Source organism: Microtus ochrogaster, chromosome 8 (assembly GCF_000317375.1).
Source record: "Microtus ochrogaster isolate Prairie Vole_2 chromosome 8, MicOch1.0, whole genome shotgun sequence".
Lineage (NCBI taxonomy): Eukaryota > Metazoa > Chordata > Mammalia > Rodentia > Cricetidae > Microtus > Microtus ochrogaster.
The window spans coordinates 24158117-24186093 of record NC_022015.1 but is presented as its reverse complement, the minus strand read 5'-3'; the positions used below and the strand labels follow the sequence as shown (position 1 = coordinate 24186093).

The following is a 27977-nucleotide window of genomic DNA, read 5'->3' as shown; positions in this document are numbered from 1 at the left end:
AAGAAGAAGAAGAAGAAGAAGAAGAAGAAGAAGAAGAAGAAGAAGAAGAAGAAGAAGAAGAAGAAGAAGAAGAAGAAGAAGAAGAAGAAGGATGGATAACCTTTCTTAGGATTTGTGTGGTCGACAGAGGCAGTGACAGTTTCCCTTAAGCTGAAGCACAAGCTTTCAGGGGAGTGGGGAGCAGAGGGTTTTAGTGCTGTTGCTCAGGACATCCCTTGTTTTATTTAACAATGCTGTAAAGTGCAGGAGAAAAATTTCAAAGTTGGCAATTTGAATATGTTAAAGGGAAGCTATCAAGTGCTGTCTTGGTCAGTGTTCTGTTGCTGTGAAGAGACGCCATGACCACAGCAACTCATAAAAGAAAGCATTTAGTTGGGGGCTGGCTTACAGTTTCTGTTTAGTCTAGTTTTATCATGGCAGGAAGCATGGTGACAGGAAGGTAGATACTGCTGGAGAAGGAGCTGAGAGTTCTATATCAGGATGTGCAGGCATCAGGAGAGAGCCACTGGTCCAGCCTTGGGCTTCTGACACCTCAAAGCCCACCTCCAGTGATACACTTCCTCCAGCAAGGCCACATCTCCTAATCCTTTCAGACAGCGTCATGCCCTGGTGAACAAGCATTCAAATCTATGAGCCTATGGGGCATTCTCACTCAAACAATCACAAGAGCTTTCTGGCAGTGAAATGGTGAGTTTACCCTAGGTATGCACTGAAAAGAAACTTAGAATATCGAGTGTTTTATATATACTTCTGTTTCAGGCACCCACTGGGGTCTTAGGACACAGCTGTCATAGGGAAGGGAAGCTACTGTACAATAGCTACAATTTTTCATTCTGTACTTCCGATAGCTAAAGGATTTTAAAGTTCTATACAGACCTTTTACCAAATTCTCATTAAATCAGAACTATTCACTTGAAGGTCTGATTGAAGTATTTCCTGTCTCATTTTTGATTTTACCTCTTTATTTTCCTGCTTGCATATCACCATATTTCAGATTCCAATCTCTCCACTCCACTCGCTTTACCCACAAATCCTAGCTTCTGCTCTTGTTCTTCTTCAAAGCTGCTGAAACTGAACTTTTCTCTTCCACAGGTCTCTGGCTCTTCATTCTAGCCTCTAGGAGTTCCTAACAATGTCTTAATTTTCTAGAAGAGTCACAGTGACTGGTCCAAAAGATGATGAAAGAAAGCAAACTTTTGGAGTGCACTGCTAAAATTACTAGACCACCACTAGCTTCCACCAATCCTAAAGGAAGGATTTTTTTTAAAAATATTTATTTATTTATTATGTATACAATATTCTGTCTGTATGCCTCAAGGCCAGAAGAGGGTGCCAGACCTCTTTACAGATGGTTGTGAGCCACCATGTGGTTGCTGGGAATTGGACTCAGAACCTTTGGAAGAGCAAGCAGTGCTCTTAACCTCTGAGCCATCTCTCCAGCCCTCTTATATTATTTTTAATCAAAAATTTTAATCAAGCAAAGTATTTCCCTATCTTGATACTTTTATTTACACATCTCCTTGGCCTTACTCTCTGTTCTTCTGTTGTTTTACCCAAACCTATGCTACCCCTCCCTTGGGTGGTCAGTCCAAGATCCATCTCCTATCTGCCCATACTACTTCCTCAATAGTAGCAATACTCTGTTTCCTCATGTCCTAATATTCACTTTTTAAAACACACATGCCCCATCTCCCTAGTTAAAAACAGAAGTTCAATGGTGTCAGGTACCCTGTTGTAAACATACACATCTCCAAAACTTGCCCATGTACTTTACATAAAGATAACTTTCTCCCATTTCTCTCAGTGTTACTGGTAAGGGGTTTTGACTGTATCAATAGCTAATGTTTCCCAAGTCTTTACCACATGCAAAAATCTATTCTAAGTAGATAATATCTGATTTAATCCACTGCTCTCCCCCTTTGCAGAAAAGGCAATGGAAGGTGAGTGGGGAGTCACTTTCTAAAGTTATCAGACTCAGAGGTGATAGAACTCCAACTTCAGCATCCTGACTCCAACATACAACATACAAAGTGCTTCTGATCCATCTGTGAGGATGTAAAAGACCAGTGGCAGAGGCAGGCAGAGCATCCTACTGGAACCTGAATGTCAGGAGACTTTGAAGCACTGGGCATTGCCTCTGAAGTCTTCATTTGCAAATGAAGCGACTAATACTGACTTCAGAGGGGTCACAGAAAGAATGAAAATCTCAGATATGAAATATTGTCCCAGTCTGTAGCCGATTCCTAGCAGAAGCCAGGCTTTCAGTTCTTCTGTGAATAGGGACTATGTTTAGCCTAGGCTTACACTTCTATACCTTGTTTGTTTAGAGATAAAGTCTTGCCATGGAGCCCAGGCTGACCTAGAACTCTCAACCTTCCTGCTTTTGTCTCTAGAGCAGGGAGTTACAGGTATATGTCACTGCTCTGGCTCCTTTCTCTACTCTGTCACTTTCTGTCGCAGCGATCTATATAGTTAACTCCGATTGAGTGCATCTGAGGCTCTCGACCTCAACAGCACTGCATAACCCTAAAGGCTAAACTCTCGCATCATTCTCTGTTTGTTACAGCACTCTTCTTTCCCTCCTAGACTCTAAAACCAGTCTCCAAGGAGCCTCTCTGCTCCGTAATAATCCCCGTTATTGCTCTCTCCTCTGAACTCAGGGATACACTGTGAACTCCCTAGGGTTCGTTCCACAGCTACATGACATGTGCTTAGGTAGATGTAGTTCTAAAACCTTGAGGACAGAATCCTTGACCATACATGTTTTGGTCCATATTGCATTGGCTATAGCACCCAGTGGCTCATACATGGTAGCAAGGACATTTACTGAAAGCTGAGTAGATGTTGGTCTCTCCTAAGGGTCTTACATGAACATATGAACTCATTTAGTCTTCACAACAACCCCATAATTGGTACTACCAGTTTCCCCCCCCCATTTTATAGATCAGAAAATTGAAACTAAGGTTATACCACAGAGCCTGGCTAAGGTTATAACATAGAGCCTAGCTAAGGTTATACCACAGAGCCTGGCTAAGGTTATACCACAGAACCTGGGCTCTATAACCAAGCAGCTCTATATCTAAGCAGCTTGGCTTCAGAATCTACTTTCTTAACTACCATGCTACAGTTAAAATTCAGTAAAATATGCTAATTTGTGTAAAAGAGATCCCAAACCTATTGAGGACTATAAATGAAGAAACCCAAATAAAACACAACTGTGCTACCTCCACTGAAGGAGTAGCAGCAGTAGCGTTTGCCAAATTCAACTAATCCGTTGTATAAAATCTCTACATCCCCAAATTAAGCTGTTACTTGTTAAGATGTTTATGAAAATTAAGTGAGATCAGAAGCTGGAAGAGCACCAAGAACATGTAGGCTACATAAACAGCGGATCAAATAGAAGAACCCCAGACATTATTATTAAGCAACAATTATAAAACAGTATTAAATAATAATCAGGAGAACCTACTTTTACTCCTTTGTGACAATACACTAACTTCACTAATTTTCTGAACACTCAAAACTTGTAAAGCAATCAAATAACATTAATTATCTATAATGTGAGACAAAGAGGTGTGGAAAGAGGTGCGGCATGCTGCCGCCTCCAGGCTTGAGACTGAAGAGAAAGAAGAGCCTTTGATTCACTACAGTAAATGCAAAGGACATATTAGAAAACAAACAATAAAGTCCCAAGGAACTACTTGTACTAACAACCGCAAGTGTGTCCAAATGTACGAGAGGTTTGGTTTGGAAAGCACGCTGTAAGGGGCCAAAGGACGTCACAGAGCAAACAAGGTATGTGTGGCAATGCTGATCCTGACACCTTGAGTGAGTCAAACCTTTGTGTGGCTACAGAGACCCAAAATAAACACAAATGTTAGATAATTAGTTTTTTTGGGCAAGCTTTAAGGTCTCTGAAGCCATTGGGTCCTTTCCCTCGTCAATAGCTTATAAAACCAGGAATGAATACTGCAGGATTTTGATTTCTATCCCCCCACATAATGGGATCTGCGTCTTATCTGAATTGAGACTTGACATCTACCCAAGAAAATAATTACTACTGTCTAGCTGGAGGTTTTCCAGTTCACCACCAGCACCACCAGCACCACCACCACCACCACCACCACAGCAAAGGCTTTCATTCGATTATCCTTTTCCTTAAGAGTTGATCGTAGGGAATTTGTGAATCACCTAAGCTGAAAAACACCCTCTAGGAAAGCTGTCTATTTCAGGGACCTGTAGAAACACATGATATAGTCCAGCAAAAATAGAGGCTTCCACAGTGGTTCTCTTGGCCACTGTCCACTCCGATATGAGGGTCTTCTGTTATTCTGGAATACAGTCTGTCTTCCGCACTGGGCTGAGTATCTGTCTAATTCCAAGACTAGAAAGCCCAGGGGTCAGAGAGAGGCAGGTGTGAGAGAGGCTCTCCTCAGTTCAAGTTTGAGGAAGGGGACTAGAATGGGCTTTTGAGATCCCCACAGTCTAAAGTCGGACCCTCTAAGGGAGCCGCTCAGTTCACAACAGTGAGATAAAGCTGAAGAAATTCTTTCCCTGAATGGTAAGTTCCAGCAATAAGAGGTCCCTTCCAGCTTTTCCAGCTGGGCTGCTGAAGGCAAGAGGGTGTATCGAAGACTAGGCCTAGATTTTAATTCTTTAAAGAAGGTGATAGTCACCGGGGAAATGTGGCATGAGAGAGGTAACATTTCTGCAAAATGCTTCCGAGGACCCTTGATCTGCAGGTTGTCTGGGACTCAATAATAGTCTTAGCAAAGGGCATCTTGCCGAGGCGGCCTTCCGATTCCAGACGTGTTTGTTCCGCCAAAGCTTCTAGACCAGCCCCTTCCTTCTGCCTACTTGCTACCGCACCTGCCCTCCCCAAAGAAGCTGAAGCAGGCTGGGACCGATCCTGAAGGAAATCGAGATGGCGGTGTCCCGCCAGTGAAAGGTCTGAGGAGACAGCCCCCAGGCTCCGAGCCCCCCCAGACCATTAGAAGAAGATGCCGTAGCCGGGGATCAGTGTCGCCCCGGAGCCCCCGAGACTGTCGTTTCGAACACACTCACCAGCCCGCCCGCACGCCACAGCTGCAGCGCAGAGGTCGCCATCCTCGTCTTGCTCCGGTCAGCCTGCTAAGCCTCAGGGCTAGACACTCTGGGTGGGGTAAACTCGGGCCCCGCCCACTCCTGCTCATCCTCCCCTCACACACCCCCTGGAGTCCCCGCCCACTCCCGCCTACGGAACCCCAGGAGAGACACACGCTCTCCCCGCTTGCTCCCTACAGCTCGCTCACGCGAGACTTGGGCTAGGCGGGGGGCGGGAAGGGAGAGGAGACACAACAAACATGGCGGTCGCAGCTGCGACGCTGGTGAACGCTGAGGCGGTGGCGGCGAAGAAGAAGATTGTGGAGATTTCTTGGTGCAGTTGTCAGGAGGTGAGTAACGGGATGTCTGCTTGTACGGCGGCGCCACGGTTAAGCAGGGCACGTTGGCGGAATGGCGGAAGGTAAAGCGCCGGGTTCACCGCGGGCCGGCTCACACCCGTAGCCTTGGACACTGCCGAGGGGTCGTGCGCGCCCCGTGGGCTAGCAGCGCGGTGACCGGGGATCTTCTTGGGTCGAGCATGTGGCTGACTGGGTCGGCCGCCCGGAGGGAGCAGCTCGCGAGTCTGCGCCGTCGGGCGGGAGCTCGGAGGCTCAGGGTGGGGAGCTGCCTCCTGCGTTGACAGGAGGCGATCGGGGAGTGGGGGTGAAGAGGGGCGCCGCGGGGGAGCGCCCCCTGTGTGGCGTGTTCTCGGGGTGCTAGGGTCAGGAACCGATCCCAGCAATCTCAGGTACTGGGAATCCTGGAGAGGATGTTACTCCGACGCCGGTCCCGTGCTGTTGGGAAGGAGTTTTCTCCCATGAACCTTCCTGGACTGATTTCTACTGCCTGTACCTTCCAGTTGCAAACAGATGAGGCTGGGAAGGATGTTGCAGCACAGATCTCCTCGGATTCATTCAGGGGTTACGTCCCTAATAGGTACATGGATGCTGGGATGCTCATGGATGCTCAGCATAGATCCACAGCCAAGCATCAAAGTGCTCTCCGTCTAACTGGATCCGAAGTGTAGTTGGTTGTGTCTGCCAGTTATCACGTGGCCCATTTAATGACCCCTTTATGTACTGGTCAGAACCGAACAGAGGAGTGACAAGTGAGAGAGGACACGGAGACTTCTTACATTGTGAGATCCAGAGAAATTACATTTAGAAGGCAGACAATGAAAACAATTGTTTAGAATATCTGGACCACTTTTTTAAATTTTTGTCTTGCGTTTATGTTGTCTTCAGCACAGCTGAGGATGAATGTTTTCTTGGAAGTTCCTTGTAGTGAATTGAGATATTTGATGTTCTTTTTTTCTGTAATGGTTCGGTGTTTCCCAGGAAACCGGAACTGTTGTATTTTAAAAGAGATAATGAAGGTGGAGATCAGATATGCCCTTGTGGAGCTCTGGTGGTTGTTATTAGTATTTCCCTAGAATAGGGCTAATGTACTTTTTTTTAAATGCACTTATACATATTCAAGCAATACTAAGCCTAACATCCCTGGATGTATACTGTGCATAACTGAAATTAATATATTAAATGTGGAATTTAATTTTTTGTTAAAAGTAAAATCACTAGTGGCAAAATGATAGTAACACAAGTGACTATGGTTTAGTTGTGGGGCACCACGTTTTGCTGTTACTTTTTTTTCCGTCGGCCTAATTTTTTTTTTCAGTTAGTGATTTTGTTACTCAGGTTGTCATACTAGTTTATTAAACCTGTAGTTGCTAGTAAAGTTTTGACTCATGTGCCTTTCTTTGCAGACTTCTTGTGGCTGTTGAATTTTAGTTGAAATTCCCTCCACGACCTTTTGGAGCCTTCGGTGTGTCTCCAGAGTAAATTTCAATTGTTTGACATTTTGTCAGTGTTGCAGTGAAAAGAAAAGGTGGAACTGATTTGGGGTGGAAAAGTTAGATTGTATAATTCTTCCTTTGGATTTCTTCTGTTGTGGTTTCAATTCTGTTTTACTTTTTTATACTATGTTTCTCAGAAGAACCTTATCATGGTGTTCATGCATTTATTTAGTCTTAAGCAGTTAGGAACTCAGGGACTGTGTTCTAATTGTTTTTGATGGCCCATATTACTCTGTATGAACCTAATCTCGTTTGTCGGCCTTATTTAGGAATGTATATTCTCTTGGAGAGTAAGTCTTTCGGTGACCATAACTGATAGGTTATAGGAGCAAACAGCTATCGAACTATAAATAGCTTTATAGACCTGCCTAACCTCTGGGTTAAATTATCAAATAAAAAGTTAGGGCTGAGTATTCTTCCTTATGGTTTAGTAACCCTTCAGTTTAAACATTGCTTTTTTTTTTTTAAAATGCTAGATAAATGAAATATACCATACCATTCCCTAATCAAACTTTCAATTCTCCCCTAGTCAGTGGGGAAGACATATTAAAGAGATTCTTGATTTAAATTTATTTATTTTTTATGTTATGCATATGGGTGTTTTGTCTACATATATGTCTGTGCATTGTGTGTATGTATGGTGCCCACAAAGGCCTGAAGAGGGCATCAGATTCCCTGGAACTCAAGTTAGACATGATTAGAAGCCTCATTGTGGGTCCTGGGAATTGAACTCAGGACCTTTTCAGGAGCAACCAGTGCTCTTAACTGTGAATCATCCATCTCTCCAGCCCCTTGTATATATTTTTTAAAGGTCCTATATATTTTATTGCTGAACAAACCAGTTGGCTCATGTGGGACAGATAAGAGCAACTCAAACCCCAATTTAAACCAAATCTCCAGAGGTAAAAAATGCTCAGTGTCATCTGGTAAGATTGCTGGAGACCATGATTCAGCATAGACCCTCATGACATTGTGTGCGAGTCCTTGCAGACTCAGCCTCATTCTCGTCCAATGTCTTGGCATTGTATTGGTTTTGTCACCAGTTTTCATCCAAATCCATTGGGGGAATAAAACCATTTTACTTTGGTTTCTTGGCTAGGAATTGCTTGACTCTGAAAGTCTTGTGAGAAAACAAATCAGACCTATAGTTCATGATGATGGAGGAAGGAAGGCCCTTTGATTTTTATATTAGCTCTTTCATAGTCACGGCTATTTTCCAATTCATATCTTAACACCTCTTTTAAATAATTAGTTCCTAATTAAAGGTGTTTGATGGTATATCTGTGTACATACACATATGTGGGATATATGAAATATTATTAATTCTTAGATTTTTTTTCCCTCTTAGCTTGAGCAATCTTTATCTTACAAGGTTTGGAAATTATTTTCTTTAGTTGATGAAGTAGACATATATCTTAATTCACACTCTTTTTTTTTTTTTTAAGGATTTTTGAGACAGGGTTTCTCTGTGAAACAGCCCTGGAACTAGCTCTTGTAGACCAGGTTGGCCTTGAGCTCACAGAAATCCACCTGCCTCTGCCTCCCCGAGTGCTGGGATTAAAGGTGTGTGCTACCACCCTGCAGTTCCTGCTATTATAACAAATTGCATGGACTATGTCTTAAAACACGATGATGAGTTGGGTACGGTGGTGTACATACTTAATCCCAGCACTAGGGAGGCAGAGGCAGGCGGATCTCTGAATTGGAGGTGAGTTCCAGGACAGCCAGGGCTATGTAGAAAGACCCTGTCTCAAACAAACAACCAACAAGCCAGCATGATTAAAAGTAGTTCAGGGAGGATAGGGTCTATTTTATCCTGTACTTCCATGTAACAGTTCATCACTGAAGAATGTCAGGGCAGGGATTGTGGTGCAGAAGCCGTGGCTTTTCCTTCATGCTTACTGACATGCTTCTCTTGGCTTGTTTAGCCTGCTGTTTATACAACTGAGAACCACCTGCCCAGGGATGGCACATCCTACAGTGAGCTGTGCCCTGCTACATCAATCATTAATCAAGTCAATAGCCCACAGGTTTGCCTACGGGCAATTTTATGGAAGTATTTTTTCAGATATTATTCCTCTTCTCCCAGGCATTGTGGTGGGGCAAGGCTTTAATTCCGTCACTCAGGAGAGCAGGGGCAAGAGGATCTCTATACGTTGATGGCTGGCCTAGTCTACATAGTGAGTTCCAAGTCAGTCAAAGCTACCCTAATAAGACCCTGTTTTGGGAAGAAAAAAAAAGTCTCTTCCTGGATATGCCTGGATTTGTGACAGGTTGACAAAAACCACCCAGCACAGGCTAGGTGATTTAAACAAGCATTCATTCAGGTTGGGGGCTGGTAAGTTTGAGTTTGAGGTGCTAGCAGATACAGGATCTTTATTCTTATAATCCTATTCTGACCACTTTGCCCTCACAACAAATATCATATTGGAGGTTAGGATTTCAACATAGAAATTTTCATTTGGAGCAATATCAGTTAGCAAAGATTAGATCTGGCTTGGAATATAACATCAGAATCTATAGTAGTATTAAGGAATGCTTAAATATGTTGTTCTGATGACATTTTACATTGAAAATTTGAGTACATTCTTGGTTTAAAAATCCAAGGTGTTGAGTTCACATCTAGTTAGAAAGATACCAGTTTAAAGATTATACTTTCCCAATTTCCTAACCTGTATACAGTTAATTGTTCCTCTGTCTTCTGGAGGATTGATTGTAGACCCCTTGTAGATACTAAAATCTGAGGATGTTCAATCTCTTACATAAAATGCAATAGGATTGTATGTAACTTATTACACATTTTTCCATATGCATTTTTTTCCTTTTTTACTTGGGATTTTTATGTGCTGCTCAGACTGGTCTTGAACTCTTGCCTTGGCCACTGAATGCTGGAAGTATAGGCACACACTGACATTCTCTTTAAGTATTCTCCAGATTGTCTATACTGTATACAGCATAAGTCATTCTGATTTTGTATTATTTAGAGGCTACCAGGGAAGACAAGTCTAAATTGTTCAGGGTGCATTTTTTTTTTTAGAATTTTAAATGTTTTCCATTCACAGTTGGTTGAATACATGTATATATCATTTATATTATATTTGTAGAGGTTTTAAAATTTGTCAGTGCTGAACAGCATCCTCAGGTATCAGGTTCTATATGGAGTTCTTGTTTTTGACAGGGTGGTTTGGATAGCAAACCCATATTTTCTTTTTATAGCCGCGAGTTTCTTTTAGCCAGAATGATTGTTTTCCCATATATTGTGCTTAGAGGTATTGACCTGAGCTGGAAGAAACTGGGGTTTGAGCCAAAGACTCCACTTAGATTTAGGCACCTATCATTTACATGAGTCTGTTCATTGCCCATTGCTCTCCGAACTGCTTGATTGTCATTCGTATTGCCCAGATATATGTGATGTAGTCGATTCAGTTCTGATGAACACAGATGCTCAGGAATGAAAGGACACTTAGTTTTTTTGTTTGTTTTGTTTCGGGTTTGGTTTTTGGAGTCAGGGTTTTTCTGCGTAGCCTTGGCTGTCCTAGAACTTGCTCTGTAGACCAGACTGGCCTCGAACTCAGAGATCAACCTGGCTCTACTCCTGAGTGCTGGGATTAAAGGTGTGTGCTACCACTGCCCAGCTGACACTTAGTTTGAAGTTTGATTGTTTGTTTGTTTGTTTTTTGGTTTTTCGAGACAGGGTTTTCTCTGTGGCTTTGGAGCCTGTCCTGGAACTAGCTCTGCTCTATAGACCAGGCTGGTCTCTAACTCACAGAGATCCGCCTGTCTCTGCCTCCCGAGTGCTGGGATTAAAGGTGTTTGTTGTTTTTTTTTAATAAATTTTAATTACTATTTATTTGCTTAGAGAAAGGATCTTTCTTTTTATTTTTCACTTTTAGTTTTTCTTCTTTAAGAATTTTTTTTGTGATGTATTTATTTTTTTATGTGCAATGGTGTGAAGGTGTCAGATCACCCTGTAACTGGATTTACAGACACTTATGAGCTGCCATGTGGGTGCTGGGAATTGAACCTGGGTCCTCTAGAAGAGCAGTCAGTGCTTTTAACTGCCAAGCCATCTCTCCAGCCCGGCACTTAGTTTTTAAATCATGGATGGGTGTGTAGATGAAACCATGTAAGAATGTTTGAATCTCTAATTCAGAAGCTGGTCTTCATGTTTGGAACATTTTCAATTATTCCATTGACATTTTTTTTAAAAAAATTTAACCTATCATACATAATTGATGGCAGAATACAATTTGTGGCAGAGAACACAGTGAAATTTGTAATGTGACAGTGTGACTAACTAAGACTGTCAAAATATGTCAGCCATGCTCTATAATTGGGCTCATTTCTGTTCTTAAACTAAAGTTGGATGTATAAAAATACCATTTTCTTTTGCTTGCTATGGGAAGTCTTGTGTTTTTTTGTTGCATTGTCATACATTGTACAGCAGCATTGCTAAGCTTTCTAATCAAGATTTGGTAAAATTTGTCTTGTTTATTGAAGTCCATTAAAGTAGATTCATTTTGGGTGAAAATGTATCACTTTGCATATGAATTTATTGGCAAGAAGGAATTCTGAATTGTGATGTAAAAACTAGGATTTTTTCTTATAACTTTTTTTGTGTATGTGTTTACATATGTCTTTGTATGCATATATTATGTGCGGGCGTAGAGACTACAAGTTGACATCAGGTGTCTTCCTTAGTCTGTCTCCACCTCCCCAGTGTGGAGAGTTACAGGTACCTTCCAACATGCCTGTCTTTTTCTGTGGATGCTAGGGATTTGAACAGATCCTACTACGTGCATGCCACATGACTGAGCAGGCCATCTCTTCAGCCCTATAGCTTTTCCCTATAGCTCTTATAATTTAAAAAATATCCTGAACATGAGTCATTTAACATAAGTATGTCTTAATTGTACAAAGGGGTCTTAATTATGACATTTCTGTATATGCATGTGATGTGCTTTGATCATTTTTCTCCTTTCTGTTACCTTTTTTGGGTCTGCTTTGTCTCTTTTCTACTTCTATATTCCTAGTGGTCCCCCTTTACTCTCATGTCTTATTTTACTTTTTTAATTAAAAATTGAATTATTTCTTTTTTGTTTGTTTGGTTACTTTATTTTGTTTTTTATTTTTATTTTCATTGAGATTATCAAACTCATTATGTAGTTGAGGCTGGCCTTGCAATGATTCTCCTGCCTCTACCTCCTTAGATCTGAATTACAGGTAAGCAAGGCCTGGATCTTACTCATGAACCACAACAATAACCAGCATAGCGTGATATCCCTGTTGATGCAGTAGTGGCAATCATTTCTTGGCAGTAACCAACAGCTGTCTAATTGGATTTAAGGCCCACTCAACAGAAAGGAAATCATAGGTACTGGAAACCTACCCAGCGACATGGGGGTAGTGAGGCCATGGACCTTAGAAGCACCACTTTACTAAAACAGCACATTCCCTAAGAGCATTCTAGATTCTTATCCTTATACCCATAGGTAAGTGTATCTCTTACCGCTCATCGGGAAGTTTCTCTTTACGACTAATGGAGACCATTACAGAAAACCATAAGTAGTCAAAATGAAGAAAACAATCAATCATGGAGTGACCAGCCTTAGTAGATACATCTGGAACACAATTCCTGCACCCAAACTCGGGGAATATTATAGAAGAGGAGGCAGAAAGAGCATAAGAGTCAGTGGACTAGGAATTGTGAGATTATGTCTCCTAGAAATGAAAGGGAAGCTACACCCATGATAACTCAACAACATGGCTGTCTCAACAAGACCTGAACAATGCCAGCACCAACACACATGTTAACGTGGAAGGGGGAATTCTCATGGGACTCATCCCTAGAAAAAGAACTGCAAACAACTAATGGCCAAGAAAGGGAGAATTAGTCTTCCTTAGGGATGATCCCCCTAATTGGTTATCTGATACCAAGTTGTGATCTCTGAAATTATATACATACAAGGAACGCTAAGTGAACTTGGGGAAATGTGAGGAGTTGGAGAGAAAAGTGAAAATGGGGAAAATTATGTACTTATATTTGAATTTAAAAAAAAAGTAAAATATAACAGGCCTTTGTTCGTAAAGACTGTGGTGGCATGCAAGGATCAAACCCAGATGGGGTCCCTAGCACTGAGAGAAGTGGACACAGAACCTCTTCCCTAACCCAGAAGCTATCTCTAATTGATAACCACTCACAAAAGAAAAATAAGTTTTCTCCAACAGAGTCTCATTGGGTATACAAGCCACTTTCAAGGACAGACCCCAAGCCCAGACAGAAGTAGATGGCCAATACAAAACGATCTCAAAAGCATTTTTGGAGATTCCTTGTCTCACAATGGTTTGCTTTTATTTATTAATTTATTTTTTCCTTACAGGTCTTTTGCATACAATGGTTTCTGGTGTTCTGTCTTTATGGGATTTCTGTATTGTGAACACATGTGTCTCTGTATCTATATGTATTTCTGGTGCTTTTTTTTGGTTTTCTGTTTTTATTTGCTCTTTACTATTTTTTAGCTGCTTGTTTGTATTCTAAAGAGAGAAAGGGTGTGATATGGGTGGGTGGGGAATTGAGTTGGGGAGGGGAAACTGCAACAGACTATACTGTATTAAAATCCTATTTTCAATTAAATATCTTAAAATGTTCAGCACAAGACTTGGAGACAAATACTAACACATACATTTCTTGTATTCAAATATCCCAATGATTACATTTTGTAATTTAATCTTTAATTTAAAAATGTGAGTGAAAATCTTATTCAAATGAACTGTTTTTGTTTCAGTCTCATTTTCTTTTGATTATTATTTAGTACTGGTACCATTGTGATTAATATTAGTTGTACTGCCACTTGCTTTCAAAAAAAAAAAAAACAATCTGGAAGCCCTAGGGGAGAGAGAGGCAGGCAGATCTCCGAGTTTGAGGCCAGCCTGGTCTGTAGAGTGAGTTCAGGACAGCCAGGGCTACACAGAGAGACCCTGTCTTCAAAAGCCAGAAAAAAAATATATATATATATATATATTTATAAATTTTTATTTAGAAAAGACATATAATCTATGTGAAAACTAGCAAACATTATTTAAAAGAATGAGTAGCATAGAACTTTATTAATCATAAATGACTATAAATCAAAATTGGTGTGATAGTACCACACACCCTCCAGAGTGGCCACAATGAAAAAGCCATGTGCTAGTGAAAGTATGAATCAGCTTTTACTCTTTGCTGGCAGAAGATGAAATCAGTATAATGACTAAAAATTGATTTGACATTGTTTAAAGCTTAATGTGCATACACTTTCATTTCAATTCCTGTATTGCCAACACAAATGTGTAGACAGGTTGCTTGCTGGGGAAGTTTTTTTTTTCTAAACTCAAATAATTTAATGAGTAATTTTTCATCTCTAATGGCTAGTAGTAGGTATGCAAAGTTAATTCAGTTCTCTATTGGTTTCGCTTTTTCTTGAAATCTAACAAGTATATAGAAAAGCTTAAAAATCTTAAAGTTTCACCTATTGGATCAGTATGAAGAAATGGAAGGCTGCCAGCCACCCAGAAACTCCTTTTATGTGCCTTCCAGTACTAGGCTCTGTCTGCCCTAGCAAGCAAGGGCTACATTTTCCTTATTTCTGGCACTAGACCTTAATTTTCTCCCATCTTCTATAGGTCATATACTAATAACCTATGTCTGGCTTCTGGTGCTCAACATTGTGATGGTGGGATGCATAGGTGTTGCTGCATGCAGCTGAAGTTTCCTTATTTTCACTGCTATAGCCTATTGTGTGACCATCTATGGCCAGTTTACAGGTGGTACTGTTTGGGGGATCGTTTGGGTAATTGTCAGTATTTGGCTGTTCTAAGTAAAGTTTGTTTTTCCTGTCTTGATAATTTGTTTCCATTTTCTATGACTCAGTTTAATTATTAAATCTGTTTCTTACTGTCTTATATGTCTTCATTCTCCAGATTATAGAGTATTTAAAGACAGTTTTTATTTTTCTGTTGTTTTGAGTAATGTCTTTTTAAAAAAAAAATTTATTTATTTATTTATTACATATACAATATTCTGTCTGTGCGTATGTCTGCAGGCCAGAAGAGGGCACCAGACCCCATTACAGATGGCTGTGAGCCACCATGTGGTTGCTGGGAATTGAACTCAGGACCTTTGGAAGAGCAGGCAATGCTCTTAACTTCTGAGCCATCTCTCCAGCCCCGAGTAACAATGTCTTATACAAAATAGTTTTTGTCTATATTGTTTTATTTTGTACTGTATTCTTTTATAAATAGTGTAAATTTATTTCTGGGTTCTTTATTTTCTTGTTCCCTAGATATAACACATTTTCAACATAGAAGAAAGGAAGAAAGAAAGAAAGAAAGAAAGAAAGAAAGAAAGAAAGAAAGAAAGAAAGAAAGAAAGAAAGAAAGAAAGAGCACCAAGATGGGTGAAAAGAAACCAGAGCCTTTGGATTTTGTGAAAGATTTCCAGGAATACTTGACACAGCAGACGCATCATGTGAACATGATCTCGGGATCAGTTAGTGGGGACAAAGAAGCAGAGACTCTTCAGGGAGGTAGACTTACTTTAATACTATGGAAAAGTTCAATTATAAATGTGTTAGTGTTCATGCACAGCTCTCCATTTGATGAACATCACTACCCACTAGTGTGGGGCATTCTTTTCTTTTCTAGAAAGACACAAGCATCTTCTCCCTTCTTTTAACATGTGGACTTTTGCTATGGGACAATGATTTAATGTAGTCTAGAGAACTGTTATGGTTTTGTTGAAAGGTTAGGGCTTCTAAATTCCTTGTCTGTCCTTCATTTTCTGTTAGCTGACAGTTGACTCAAAGAACCCAGAGAATTGGTTCACAGAGAATTTACCCATCAAACAATATGTGTTAGACCCAAGCCCCAACTAGGGATTTTTTTTCTCTTTAAACAAAAGAAGGCTGTCCACATTTACCCATTCAGGAAGAAAAACTAAACTAGATCAGGCAAAGATTTGGTGAGCCTGCTAGAGGAAAAATTTCTTAAGTTTCTGGATCACACACACTGTTTTTAATGTAGTTGAGGGTCAGCAGAGTACCACCCATGGGCCTCATATAACTGCTTTCCTATGACTTGCAGTCTGAAATTTGCTTTGTATCATTAGATATAAGAAAGAACAACACATGAAAATAATGAAATTCAAATTTCATTGCTCATAAATAAAGTTTTACCAGAACTCATACATGCTCATTTCTTTGCATATCTCTAACTTGTCTGTAATGCTGGGGATCAACATCTGTTGCGTACATTAGGCAAGTGCTATCCAATGAGCTCCATTCACCCCCAGCTTGCTTATTTCTCTAGCTGTTTTTATAGTACAACAGCAGAGTTGGGTGTTGTGACAAAGCCCGTCTGGCTTTAGGTATTTACTATCCTCGCCCTGTAGAGTACATTTCCTGGCCTCTGACCTAGATCTTTTAAACCATGAAGATGCAGAGACTGGCAGTGTCATTCCCCAGACGTTTTGTTAGAAATGTAAGTACTAGGTCCTACCCTGATCTAGTGACTCCAGTTTATTTTATTAAGATCTCCAAAGTAATTGATGCACACATCAGGGTCTTAGGAAAACAGTGGGAGAAAAGAGAGACCACAAGCTTGAACTCTTCAGTTGCTTCCTTTTGGACCAATTTGCTTGGTTTGCCCAACCCAGAACAAATATTTCTGGTGAAAGGCAGAAGAAAAGGAATAGGGTTTGAACTGAGCATATGAGGCCATGTCTCCTGGCGTTGAGCCAAAGTCCTATTCCCATGAAGAAAGGAATACAAATTTTGCCTCTTAATAGTAATGTGAACAGATTCAGGATGGAGATTCAAGAACCAGGCTGTGGTCTCCAACATGTGTGGTTCCTAATTATTAGTCCCTGCTCCTTCTACTTCTTAATACTAAAATAGTTCAGATGAAAAGCAAACCCCCAAACTTTTCAGTTCTGAAGTTCTTGTAGTCCTTACCTTCAGAGCTGTCAGATACCTTGTTTTCCTTGATGAACTTACCTTGAATTTTAAGATCTTAAATGTAACCCGGAATCTAGACCACAAATGCCTCTAACAGGCTACCCAATAGTTGTTTTTAGATGAAAGGAAATTGACTTAATGTTTTAGAACTGTAACAACTGTTAATTAAAATGCTTATCATGACAGTATCGTAGACACTTATGTGTGACTGTGACCTTAAGGAATCTCTTCATTCTTCTGTCTTACCTGTTTTCTTCAAAAGCATGTTGAGAGTTGGTAAAATGTGTATGTAAACAATTTGAGGTCCTCTTTAGAGATTCTTAAAATAATTCTACTTTTGCACAAAATTTGTCCCACTTCAAGAAGTCTGAATTGTTTTATGAATTAAATTCTTGGGAGATAAGCTATCGTTTGTGGAAGATCTTCAACCCCTTGAGTCTAAAGTCGTGAACTGAGTTGATTCTGCAGTGCATGATTTCTTTTGCTTTTGTTTATAGCTGGAGCAGATGGTGATCAAAATGGACTTGATCATCCATCTGTTGAAGTTTCCCTGGATGAAAACTCAGGAATGTTAGTAGACGGGTTTGAAAGGACCTTTGATGGGAAGCTCAAGTGTCGGTACTGCAACTATGCTAGCAAAGGAACGGCCCGGCTCATTGAGCATATCAGGATCCACACAGGTAATGGAGAAACAGCTGGAGAGAGACCCTGGAGTACAAGTTCACGTAATTCTGATGGTTCGAAACAAGGTTGATGAGGGTTTGTAGGGCACTAACTCCATTTTTTACAAAGCAGTGTCTTAAAGGCATACAAATATTGGAAACAAGCTCCTTGGAGAGCTTGATCCTCCCACCACTTTCCTGCTTGATCTGCATACTCTTCCATCGTCTTCCTGTTCTCAGGTGGGAGAGGTTATTACTAAGGGTTAATGTTTTGTCTTTTTCTTCACAATGTTTTTTAGAAAAGTGAAAGAAAGGCCTCTGTTACTTGCAGGATGTACTTGCTAACCCCATGTCTCTCTAGCCACCCTTTTGAGAAAATCTTCCTAACTATACCTTGCCCTTATCCAAGCCCAGTTGTTCTCCTGTGTGCTCCCTATCTGTCTGTGCCCTTTATTACATCATAGTGGCCTAGAAAGATTCCTGAGGACATCCAAAGGCCATCTTTGTACCCCCAGAGCTAACAGGGATTTTAGAATGTGGTAGGTGCTCTGTCCTTGTCAGCTGACTCTCAGTCTCACATTCCAAACGATAGTTTTACATATTTGGAGGATTTGGGTTCTAAATAAAATTGGTCCTTGTCTTCATTAGGGGTTTCTATTGCTGCCATGAAACACCATGACCAAAAAGCAAGTTGAGTAGGAAAGGGTTTATTTGGCTTACACTTCAGAACTGCTCTTCATCACAGAAGGAAGTCAGGACAGGAACTCAGACAAGAAAGGATCCCAGAGGCAGAAGCTTATGGAAAGTCTATGGAGGGGAGCTGCTTACTGACTTCCTTCCCATAGCTTGCTCAGCGTGCTTTCTTGTAGAAACAAAGGACCATCAACCCAGTGATGGCACTACCTATCATAAACTGGGCCCTCCCACATTGATCATTAATTGAGAAAATGCCTTATAGCTGGATATCATGAAGGCATTTCCTCAAGTGAGGCTTTTTCCTCTCTGATGACTCTAGCTTGTGTTAAGTTGGCACATGAACACAGGCAGTACAAACCTGACCCCTTGTCAATTTGACACGCAAACTCATCACTATTAAGCCACAACTCTTCCTTTCTTATTCATACCCGATCTCATATTAAAATCATAAATATTTTTAAAAGTTCCACAGTCTTTACAAATTTAAACATTAACTTTCCAGCCTCTTTAAAATATCCAATCTTTTTTAAAAGTTAAGTCCTTTGACAGGTGCATGCCTTTAATCCCAGCACTCGGGAGGCAGAGACAGGCAGATCTCTGTAAGTTTGAGGCCAGCCTAGTCTACAAGAACTAGTTTCAGGACAGCCAGAGCTGCTATACAGAGAAACCCTGTCTTAACTCCTCCTCCCCCCAAAAACGTTGTCTTTCACCTGTGGGCCCCTTTAAAAGTCAAAATTAAATTAGATACCTTCTTCAAGAGGAAAGAACCAGGGCACAGTCACAGTCTGAATTAAGCAAAACCAAATTCCAACAGTATATAATAACTCAATGTCTAATTATATGGGATTCACTTATGATCTTCTGGCTCCGCCCTCTCCAGCACACATGGCTTGTTTTTTAGGCTTTAGGTGGCTCCACTCCACTGCTGCTGCTGTTCTTGGTGATCATCCCATGGTGCTGGTATCTCCAAAATGCTGGGGTCTTCTGCTTCAACGGGGCTGCACTTTCACCAGTAGCCTCTCATAGGCTCTCTCCATGGTGCCAAGCTTCAACTCCTTTTTATGAACCGTTCAGTACTGAGCCTTCAACTGCCACTGAGGCTTCGCCAGTGACCTCTTCTGGCCTCTCACAGTGCCAAACCTCAGCTGCTCTCCGTGACCCCTTTATGCCTTCAAAACCCATACTACCTGGGTAACTCTTACACATTACCAAGTCCGGCTGCCAGCATGATATCCAACTTTGGCTGCCTCTGATACACAGCTTCTCTCAGAAAACACTCCCATCCAAAGCTACAGAGAAACCCTGTCTCAAAAAACCACTTCCAGATTTCACCTCAGTGATGCTGGTGTTTTCTTAATTACCACTAATTTCTTAGCTCCAGCTAGCCAGCATCAATTGTCCCAGTAATGTGGAGGTTTTACCTCAGTAATTCTGGTATCTTGTTAATCACAGCTGATTCTTCAGCCCCAGCTAGCCAGAACCACAGGATCTTAAAGTAGCAAAGAGCCCTGGAAGTCTTTAATATCCCCTCTGAAATTTCACAAGCCAGGCCTCCATCTTCTGCCCTGCTCTCAACATTTTTTTCTCACATAGGAGGTTTATGGTGAGGAGGGGCAGAGGAGGGGCAGTGAGAATGACTTGCCTTTGCTGAGGGGATATGGTGCATGCACAGAGGGAGAGTGTTCTGCTTAGTGACTGCAGCAGCTACCGTGTCACATCTTGACTGCTGCTGCTGTCATGTCCTACTTGGTCCCCAAGAGCAGGCCAGTGTAAATGCCTGAATGCTAACATTTCTCCCTTTTGTTTGTTATGAGAAGGTGAGGAAATAGGAAGGGGTAGTTGGTGAGGTGGGAATGGGGGTTTGCCATGTTCTCTATTCTGCTTCCTGTTGTCTGAGGCATCTTTAGGGGATCTGAGAAAACTGGGATGCTAGCCAATTTCTGGGATAGCTGGCTGTTTCACTTCTGTACAGGCTCTGTGGGACTATTCAGTGCCACTTTGAAGCTGTCCGGGATACAAATTTTGAGAGGACATGGCAGGGTGCTGGCAAAGCAGAAGATAACTTTTAACAAGTTTAGAGAGGAAATTTTTTCTTAGGTCCCAGTAATTAAGGGAGGGGAGTCCCAAGACTAGGAGAAGGTGGAGGAAATTCCACCCTCAGGAACAGGCAGTAGGTGGAGAAACTTAGGCTGAGTACCTATCTGGAGTCGATTTGATGGCCTGTTTGAGGTGGATTCAAGTCGACTCCCCAGAGCTTGAAAGAATTTTTTAGTTTACAAAAACATATAAGCTTTAGACACATTAGAATGCTCACCGTTTGTAATCTGTAATGAAATCCACATTTGTAGAGAAGGCAGTAGACTCATGCCTTTGAGTCAGAGGGACCCAAAAATGATTCTGGTTCAAAGCATTAACACTTTTTCCTCTATCCATGTATACAGATTTGACATGGTTTTAGCACAGTGAAAAGCACATTTAAATCTATACTTAGGAAAAAACCAAAGGGAATTTAAAATGAGCATTTGACTATAATAAAAGTAGTGTTACTACTCAGCTGGGCGGTGGTGGCGCACGCCTTTAATCCCAGCACTTGGGAGGCAGAGGCAGGCGGATCTCTGTGAGTTTGAGGCCAGCCTGGTCTACAACCTAGTTCTAGGATAGGCTCCAAAGCTACAGAGAAACCCTGTCTCAAAAAAAAAAAAAATTCAATACTTTAGGGCTGGAGAGATGGCTCAGAGGTTAAGAATGCTGACTGCTCTTCCAGAGGTCTTGAGTTCAATTCCCAGCAACTACATGGTGGCTCACAACCATCTACAATGAGATCTGGTGCCCTCTTCTGGCCTGCAGGGATACATGAAGGCAGAACACTGTGTACATAATAAATAAAATCTTAAAAAAAAAAAAGTAGTGTTACTCTACCAGAGCTAGATTAATAGCTTATCAGAATTCCATTGATGAATGTTAAGACTGTAAACTTTTGGAGTCTTAATATAACAGTAGCCTAGTGAGGGAAAGAACTCTGAAACATTTCATTTTTTATATACCTTAAATCACTTTTTTTATCACTACTTAAGCTTTTTCATTCTCAGACCTTTATAACTTGGATTTAAACACTTTCAAACACCTCCTTAGACCCCTAAAACGTTTTCTTAGATCTTCAACTTAAGCTTTCATATCTTCACATAAACCCTATACCTTAAAACACCTTTATATCTAATTCACCAGGAGATAAAAATGGTTGATTACTGAGAGCAGTCATTGTAAAGTGAATTCCTTTCAATAAAGGAATGGTTAAAAAGTTAAATTGAGATCTGTTTTGTGAGTTTATCTCTTTTCTCAGTCTGGTAACAAAGTAAATTGTGTCTAGACCTAGTAGTAGCTCTAGGAGAGGAGAGGCCTCTGGCCTGAATTTTACACACAAAGGGAACTGAGAAGGCAGCTGAAGCCCTGGTTGCTGTTGTTAAAAAACAACAAAGCTATCACTAGCCTAGTCGTCAAACACCAGAGTTCTGAGAAGGATAATTTTTACATGAGCCGGGTGGTGGTGGTGCACGCCTTTAGTCCCAGCACTCGGGAGGCAGAGGCAGGTGGATCTCTGTAAGTTCGAGACCAGCCTGGTCTACAGAACTAGTTCAAGGACAGGCTCCAAAGCCACAGAGAAACCCTGTCTCAAAAAAAACAAAAAAAAATAATTTTTTTTACATGAGTAAGCAGAAGTGCAGACCAATACAATAGACTGAATCTATTAGAAATGACAGAGACTTACTGGCTACCTAGGCAACTAACCCCAGGTCCTCTGTGGTCACAGAGGTCTCAGGGCAGAATCAGTTTTTCTTGTGAAGTAGAAACCTTGCGGGGACAAGCCTATCTTGTCTAGGCACAGTGGGGCAATCGATTCTCCAGTGTCCTGATTGTCCACAGTTTGGCAGCAGTTGAAGTGAAAGGCAGTTTTTATCCCCAGTGGCCGGGCATTGCCACAATTAAAGCAAGCTCCAAGTGGAGTTCTTCTGTTCCTATTCATCTTCTTTGGAGGAGATAGGGCTGCTACCAGGAGCTGGTATGTCTATATCATGAAAAGTTTTTTATTAAACATTTTAAATGCCATATTCTCAGATCTCTGAAGTATTTGGGAACTGTCTGTCTATTAGGTATATCTGAATAGACAAACTTTGTTTGCTTCTACTTACTTGTTTTAAGCTTAACTTTTGAAAACATATACAGGGGACTAAGTAAGACTTATCCCTGTAATCAGTTATTTTGGTATTTAGCATGACTGCAATGAAAGAATTTGATCATTTATAAGATGACTATTAACTTGTGTTCCTTAACAGTCTGTAATACATTAGCAGCTTCCATAAGACTAGGACTTCACGTTCCATTCCTGTTTAACTCTTTAAGACCCCAGGTTTTTTTTTGTTTGTTTGTTTTATTTTTTTCTTTTTGAGAGACCCTGCTAACAAGCTCGATGCTCAACTCCTGCACCTCCAGCTCCTTCAGTCTCCTCTCCCTCCTCTCCAGCGAGCGGCTGTTGTAAGCACCCCACTCTGGCACCCACTTTCACTCTACCAGCAGCCAGCAGCCCCCGTTACTTGCTCCTGCTCTGCTTGGGACCCCCTCCATTTCTCTCAACCCAGCCTAACCCAGCCACAGTTCTCCTTTTGTGGGAGGTTGCCAGGGTGGATGGCCTGGTCAGGGTACATGCCCCTTGTTAGCAGGGTCAAGAGTAGTGGATAGTGGAGTTCCTTTAGTTCAGGCTTCATAGCAGGAGCTGAGTGGGGGAATAGGAAGAACAGAGGGAGGTCTTGGAGCAAAGCTTTAGACATATGTGAGACCTCAGAGCCCACCCCCACAGTGACATACTTCCTTCAACAAGGCCTTACCACCTAATAGTGCCACTCCTATAAGATTATGGAGGCCAATTACATTCAAACTTCAACAGTCCTTCTGAACTAGAGGAGTAGGAAAGTGGAGGAAGATCCTGGCAATTTTAAAGGTATGTCCCATAACTCATGTAAGTTAATGTTAAGACTTCTTTTAAAAGAGAGGGTTGATTTTTTTTTCTTGAGGAAAAGAAGTTTATGCATGGATCTGTCAACATATACTTTGAAACATACTGTTGATAAAATCTTTATTATGTGGGGAATATTTCTTTTTTTCCCAAGTGCCAGCTGAAACTATAATGGTTTTCCTACTAGATAGATTCAATATGTCACAAGTTGTTGCTAATGGATTCTTCTCTCTCTCTCTCTCTCTCTCTCTCTCTCTCTCTCTCTCTCTCTCTCTCTCTCTCTGAGACAGGGTTTCTCTGTATAACAATCCTAGCTGTCCTGGAACTAGACCAGGCTGGCCTTGAACTCACAGAAATCCATCTGCCTCTGCCTCCTGAGTGCTGGGATTAAGGGCATGCCCCACCACTGCCTGGCTGCTATTGAATTTTTAAGCTTTACTTAAGTTCTTAGGTTTCTTTACAGATTTTACTAACCTGTTATGCAATTATGAATTTCTGAAAAGTATTCCTTGTCACAATTCTCACATCCAGTGGACAAACATAAAATGTCCTATAAATGAGCTACTCTTGCAGTTTTTCCTATTTCTCTCTTAAACAGGTGAGAAACCTCACAGATGTCATTTGTGTCCATTTGCATCTGCTTATGAGCGCCATCTGGAAGCCCACATGCGTTCTCATACTGGGGAAAAACCATACAAATGTGAGTTGTGTTCCTTCCGCTGCAGTGACCGAAGTAACCTGTCCCACCATCGAAGGCGCAAACATAAAATGGTACCAATTAAAGGTACCAGGTCTTCCTTAAGCAGTAAGAAAATGTGGGGGGTTTTACAAAAGAAAACAAGCAATCTGGGGTATAGCAGAAGAGCACTAATCAACTTAAGTCCACCTTCTATGGTGGTCCAGAAACCAGACTACCTTAATGATTTTACCCATGAGATCCCAAATATTCAGACTGACGCCTATGAAACTTTGGCAAAAACTACACCAACTGGTGGTCTGCCAAGGGACCCCCAAGAACTCATGGTTGACAACCCTTTGAATCAGCTTTCTACTTTAGCAGGACAGTTGTCCAGCTTGCCACCAGAAAACCAAAACCCTGCCTCCCCTGATGTAGTTCCCTGCCCTGATGAAAAGCCTTTCATGATTCAGCAGCCCTCTGCCCAAGCAGTAGTCTCTGCGGTGTCAGCAAGTATTCCTCAGAGCTCCTCCCCCACAAGCCCAGAACCTCGGCCATCGCATAGTCAGAGGAACTACAGCCCAGTGGCAGGGCCAAGCAGTGAACCAAGTGCCCACACCAGTACCCCCAGCATAGGAAACAGCCAGCCAAGCACTCCAGCTCCAACCCTGCCGGTCCAGGATCCTCAACTTCTACACCACTGCCAGCACTGTGATATGTACTTTGCAGATAATATCCTTTACACTATTCACATGGGATGCCATGGTTATGAAAATCCTTTTCAGTGTAATATATGTGGATGCAAATGTAAAAACAAGTATGATTTTGCCTGTCATTTTGCAAGAGGGCAACATAACCAGCACTGAACACAATCAATATCGTTCTCACTTGGTTTGGCCTTTTGGGGGTTTTGTAGTTTGGTCTTTAGTTTTGATCATCCCTAATAAGGTATCTGCTAATTTAAAATTTATACATTTTATTCATAAAATAGTAATTTGATAGTGAAAGGGGTTTTGTTAACTTTTCATAAAGTCTGGTCAGGGTTATTTATGCATTAGATGGGAGCATTGATATCTTTTTCATTTAGACATGTAAGAGTTGAAGTACAGCTGGGATCTTACAGGTGTTCAGTTTCCCACACTTGTCCATGAGGACTCCCAGGGTTATCTGTACTCTTGATATATATATAGATACTTCACACATATATTACAGCTAAATATTCTTTCTGCAATATTTCAAGATGTCACAATAAACTTCTTATAAAACCTTCACAACATTTCAGTGTTTGTAGAGAAACTGCCTTTAGATTTGCTCTTAATTAAAATGCTATTTTCATTCACTTAAGTTGAATTAGTTTCATTTCATCCAAAAACAGTACAGTTATTTCAGTGTAATAAATTTTTTTCTTTGAGGGGAAATATAAACCAATTCTTTTCAAATTTAAATTATAAAAATGAAAGTCCTGGAAGTTGAAATTTGGGGATAAATTGAAAATTGTGTTTGCTATTGGAGATATCTTTCATTTAATACCTAGTTTAAACATGTTAGCTTTTGATTGTTTTTATATGTGTATATATATTTCTAATTTTAAAGCCACAGGTAAATATGCCAGAGTGTTACATGCCTTTTTCAGCCTGAATCTTTCATTTAAATTCTGCATTCAGCTGTTATTGGTGTCAGGTAAGACTGACAACCACACTGATAATCTTATTCTTCCTAGTCTTTGATGACCAAAGAGGAAGTGGGGTTCATCTATCTTATTAAGATGCTTCAAAACAATCTCCAAAGTTTCCTTTTCTGCCTTCTGCCAATAATTTCATAGAAAGGTGGGTAGAAAAACCCAGAAAAATGTGCTAATGAGGAAATAGCTATGAAAATGAGAACATGTCCAAACAGATCTGACTTTCCTCTGCAGAGCAGGCCATGGAAGGTACTTCCTGTGCGTCTTCATGGACAGAGACACTGGGATAGTGTCACCACAGTGGGAAAGGTAGAGAGTGAAAGTCAATACAAAGCACATTTAAATGTGACATTTAACTTGTTTATAATTAGAGGTTCATTTTACATAGGAAGCTGTTATTTTTGTATTGTGTAATAAGCTTACCCCGAAGAGAGCCTGGCAAACAATAAAACATTGTCACTTACTCTTGGTTTCTGTGTACTTTGCAAAATTTTCATTTTTAATTTGGTTAATATCTTAAAAATATTTCTAATTGGCTTCTTAAAGAAATATCCTGTCAAGCATTTATTAACCAAGAAATGGCCTCTTACAGTAAATAAGAGGGAAATATTGATGGTGTCTACCCATTAAGCCCCAAGTGCCCTGTTTATGGATGTGCCCTCCTTCCCAGTGCTCGAAAGCCATTCAGAGGGTGCCTGTGCTTGCACAACCAGTGTTGGCTCATCCCAACTGCACTGTTAAAGCACAGCACAAAGACACTTTCTCTTGTGACTCTTTCTAGTGATTTTTGTCTGTTGCTTACTCACTGGTTAGATTAATTTTAGTACAACACTTTCTAAATACATAACTCGTGTAGTGCTTATCAGTTGCCAGAAGGAAACAGGTTGTTGTTTGGAAATTTTGCTATTTTTGAAGTTTGATTCAACTAAAAGCAATACCCCCAAATAGAGAGTGAAAACTTCCCTAAAGAGGAAGAAGCCCAGTGTGGTGCTGCACACCTGTAGGCCCAGCTGTGTACAATCTTCCAGGCAGGAAGATTGTTAGACACAGGAGTTCCCTGCCAGGCTGGGCATCACTGCAGGTCTCAAAATCCAGACAACCTGAAAGAGCTCACCTTAAAGCCAGCTTTATCATCTTTACATTCTGGGCCAAACAGTGACATGTGCATTTTGTTTTCCTAACAACTAAAGATGAATGTTTTGAAAGTACATTTCACTTTAAATATGGAAAAAACTTTTCATAAGTACAAGCTAGAAGGGAAAATCCTAATTTTCTAATACCATAAAGAGCACAGTTGGTCTTCCAAAGGTGATGCGTAAAGCTACAAATAAATGCACTAAAATTTTGAAGCAAATCTACCTTAGAAACTTTTTTGAAATTGTACTTTTAAAGATTTAGGATTTTGCTTAAATATTCTGAGTTAAATTCTGTATTAGGAAAGATGTTAGATTCTTTCCTTAAATACTAAATATGTTCCTCATTTTATTTTTAACCAAATGTTTTATAGAGATGAGTTGAGAAAAGTTTAACATGCACTATTTATAGTACTTTGCCATTAACAGGCAATGTTCTGAAACTAAATTTATTTTTGTTCAGTGAACATAAGTTTAGATTTTTAAAGTTGGTAATTTATCTCCACTAATATTTTTTTAAGAAACTGTGAAGAGATTAATGGAATAATTTTATTTCAGATTTTACTAATGTAGTATGTAGCTACAACTTCTTGACATTCAAGTGAAGACTAGACTTTTATTTTGAAAATTTTCCATTGGGTAGTTCCAGTGCTGTTTCATTTTAGAAATGTGTTTGCCATTCATCTGCAGAATTGTTTGACAAAGGGAATATACTTAAACTGAAAAACAAAAAATCAACAGAGGTAACTCTCTTTTAAATTTGCAAAAATACTTATCAAATGAAGAATTATTAGAAAATTTAAAGTTCCCTGCTAAAGATGTTTTCATTAGTCTTAGGGGGTAGGTATATGCTTTCTAGAACTTGTTTTTGTTGATGCCTGGATGTATGGGACATGTTATCTATATGAGGTGTAAATCTTGCATTATAGTTGTAAGGTACATTATATTATTTAGGGATCAAGGAAGCAGTTTAATGTTGAAGTAACTATCTAGTACATAGTTCCTATTGTGAATAATGCTTTGCTTTTGTAATATATGAATAAAAAATAACACTTTTTAATGACTTTGTTTTTTAAAACTAGAATAAAATGGATTTTTTTTTTTAGTAATTTGTGATACATGAAATATTAATAAAGGATTTTATGGCTGGCAAGTTTGAATTTCTAGAATCCATTACGGAAAGAAATACGAGTTT

At 40.4% G+C, this 27977-nt stretch overlaps 2 protein-coding genes across 2 annotated transcripts in view; one reads left to right on the top strand and one right to left on the bottom strand.

Annotated features, from left to right (window-relative positions):
* Acadsb (acyl-CoA dehydrogenase short/branched chain) overlaps positions 1 to 5229 on the bottom strand; it is a 43802-nt gene extending 38573 nt beyond the window's left edge. Inside the window, exon 1 of the mRNA XM_005351387.2 lies at positions 5065 to 5229. Coding sequence (XP_005351444.1) covers positions 5065 to 5106 — 42 coding nt within the window. The 5' untranslated portion in view covers positions 5107 to 5229. The remainder of the gene's footprint in view (positions 1 to 5064) is intronic.
* A 42-nt stretch (positions 5230 to 5271) lies between these two features.
* Positions 5272 to 27935, top strand: Ikzf5 (IKAROS family zinc finger 5). The gene is made up of 4 exons (XM_013347946.2): positions 5272 to 5432; positions 15256 to 15498; positions 17424 to 17606; positions 23891 to 27935. The coding sequence occupies exons 2-4, from the start codon at positions 15366 to 15368 to the stop codon at positions 24832 to 24834; spliced, it is 1260 nt and encodes a 419-aa protein (XP_013203400.1). The 5' UTR covers positions 5272 to 5432; positions 15256 to 15365; the 3' UTR covers positions 24835 to 27935.
* Positions 27936 to 27977: the final 42 nt, after the last annotated feature.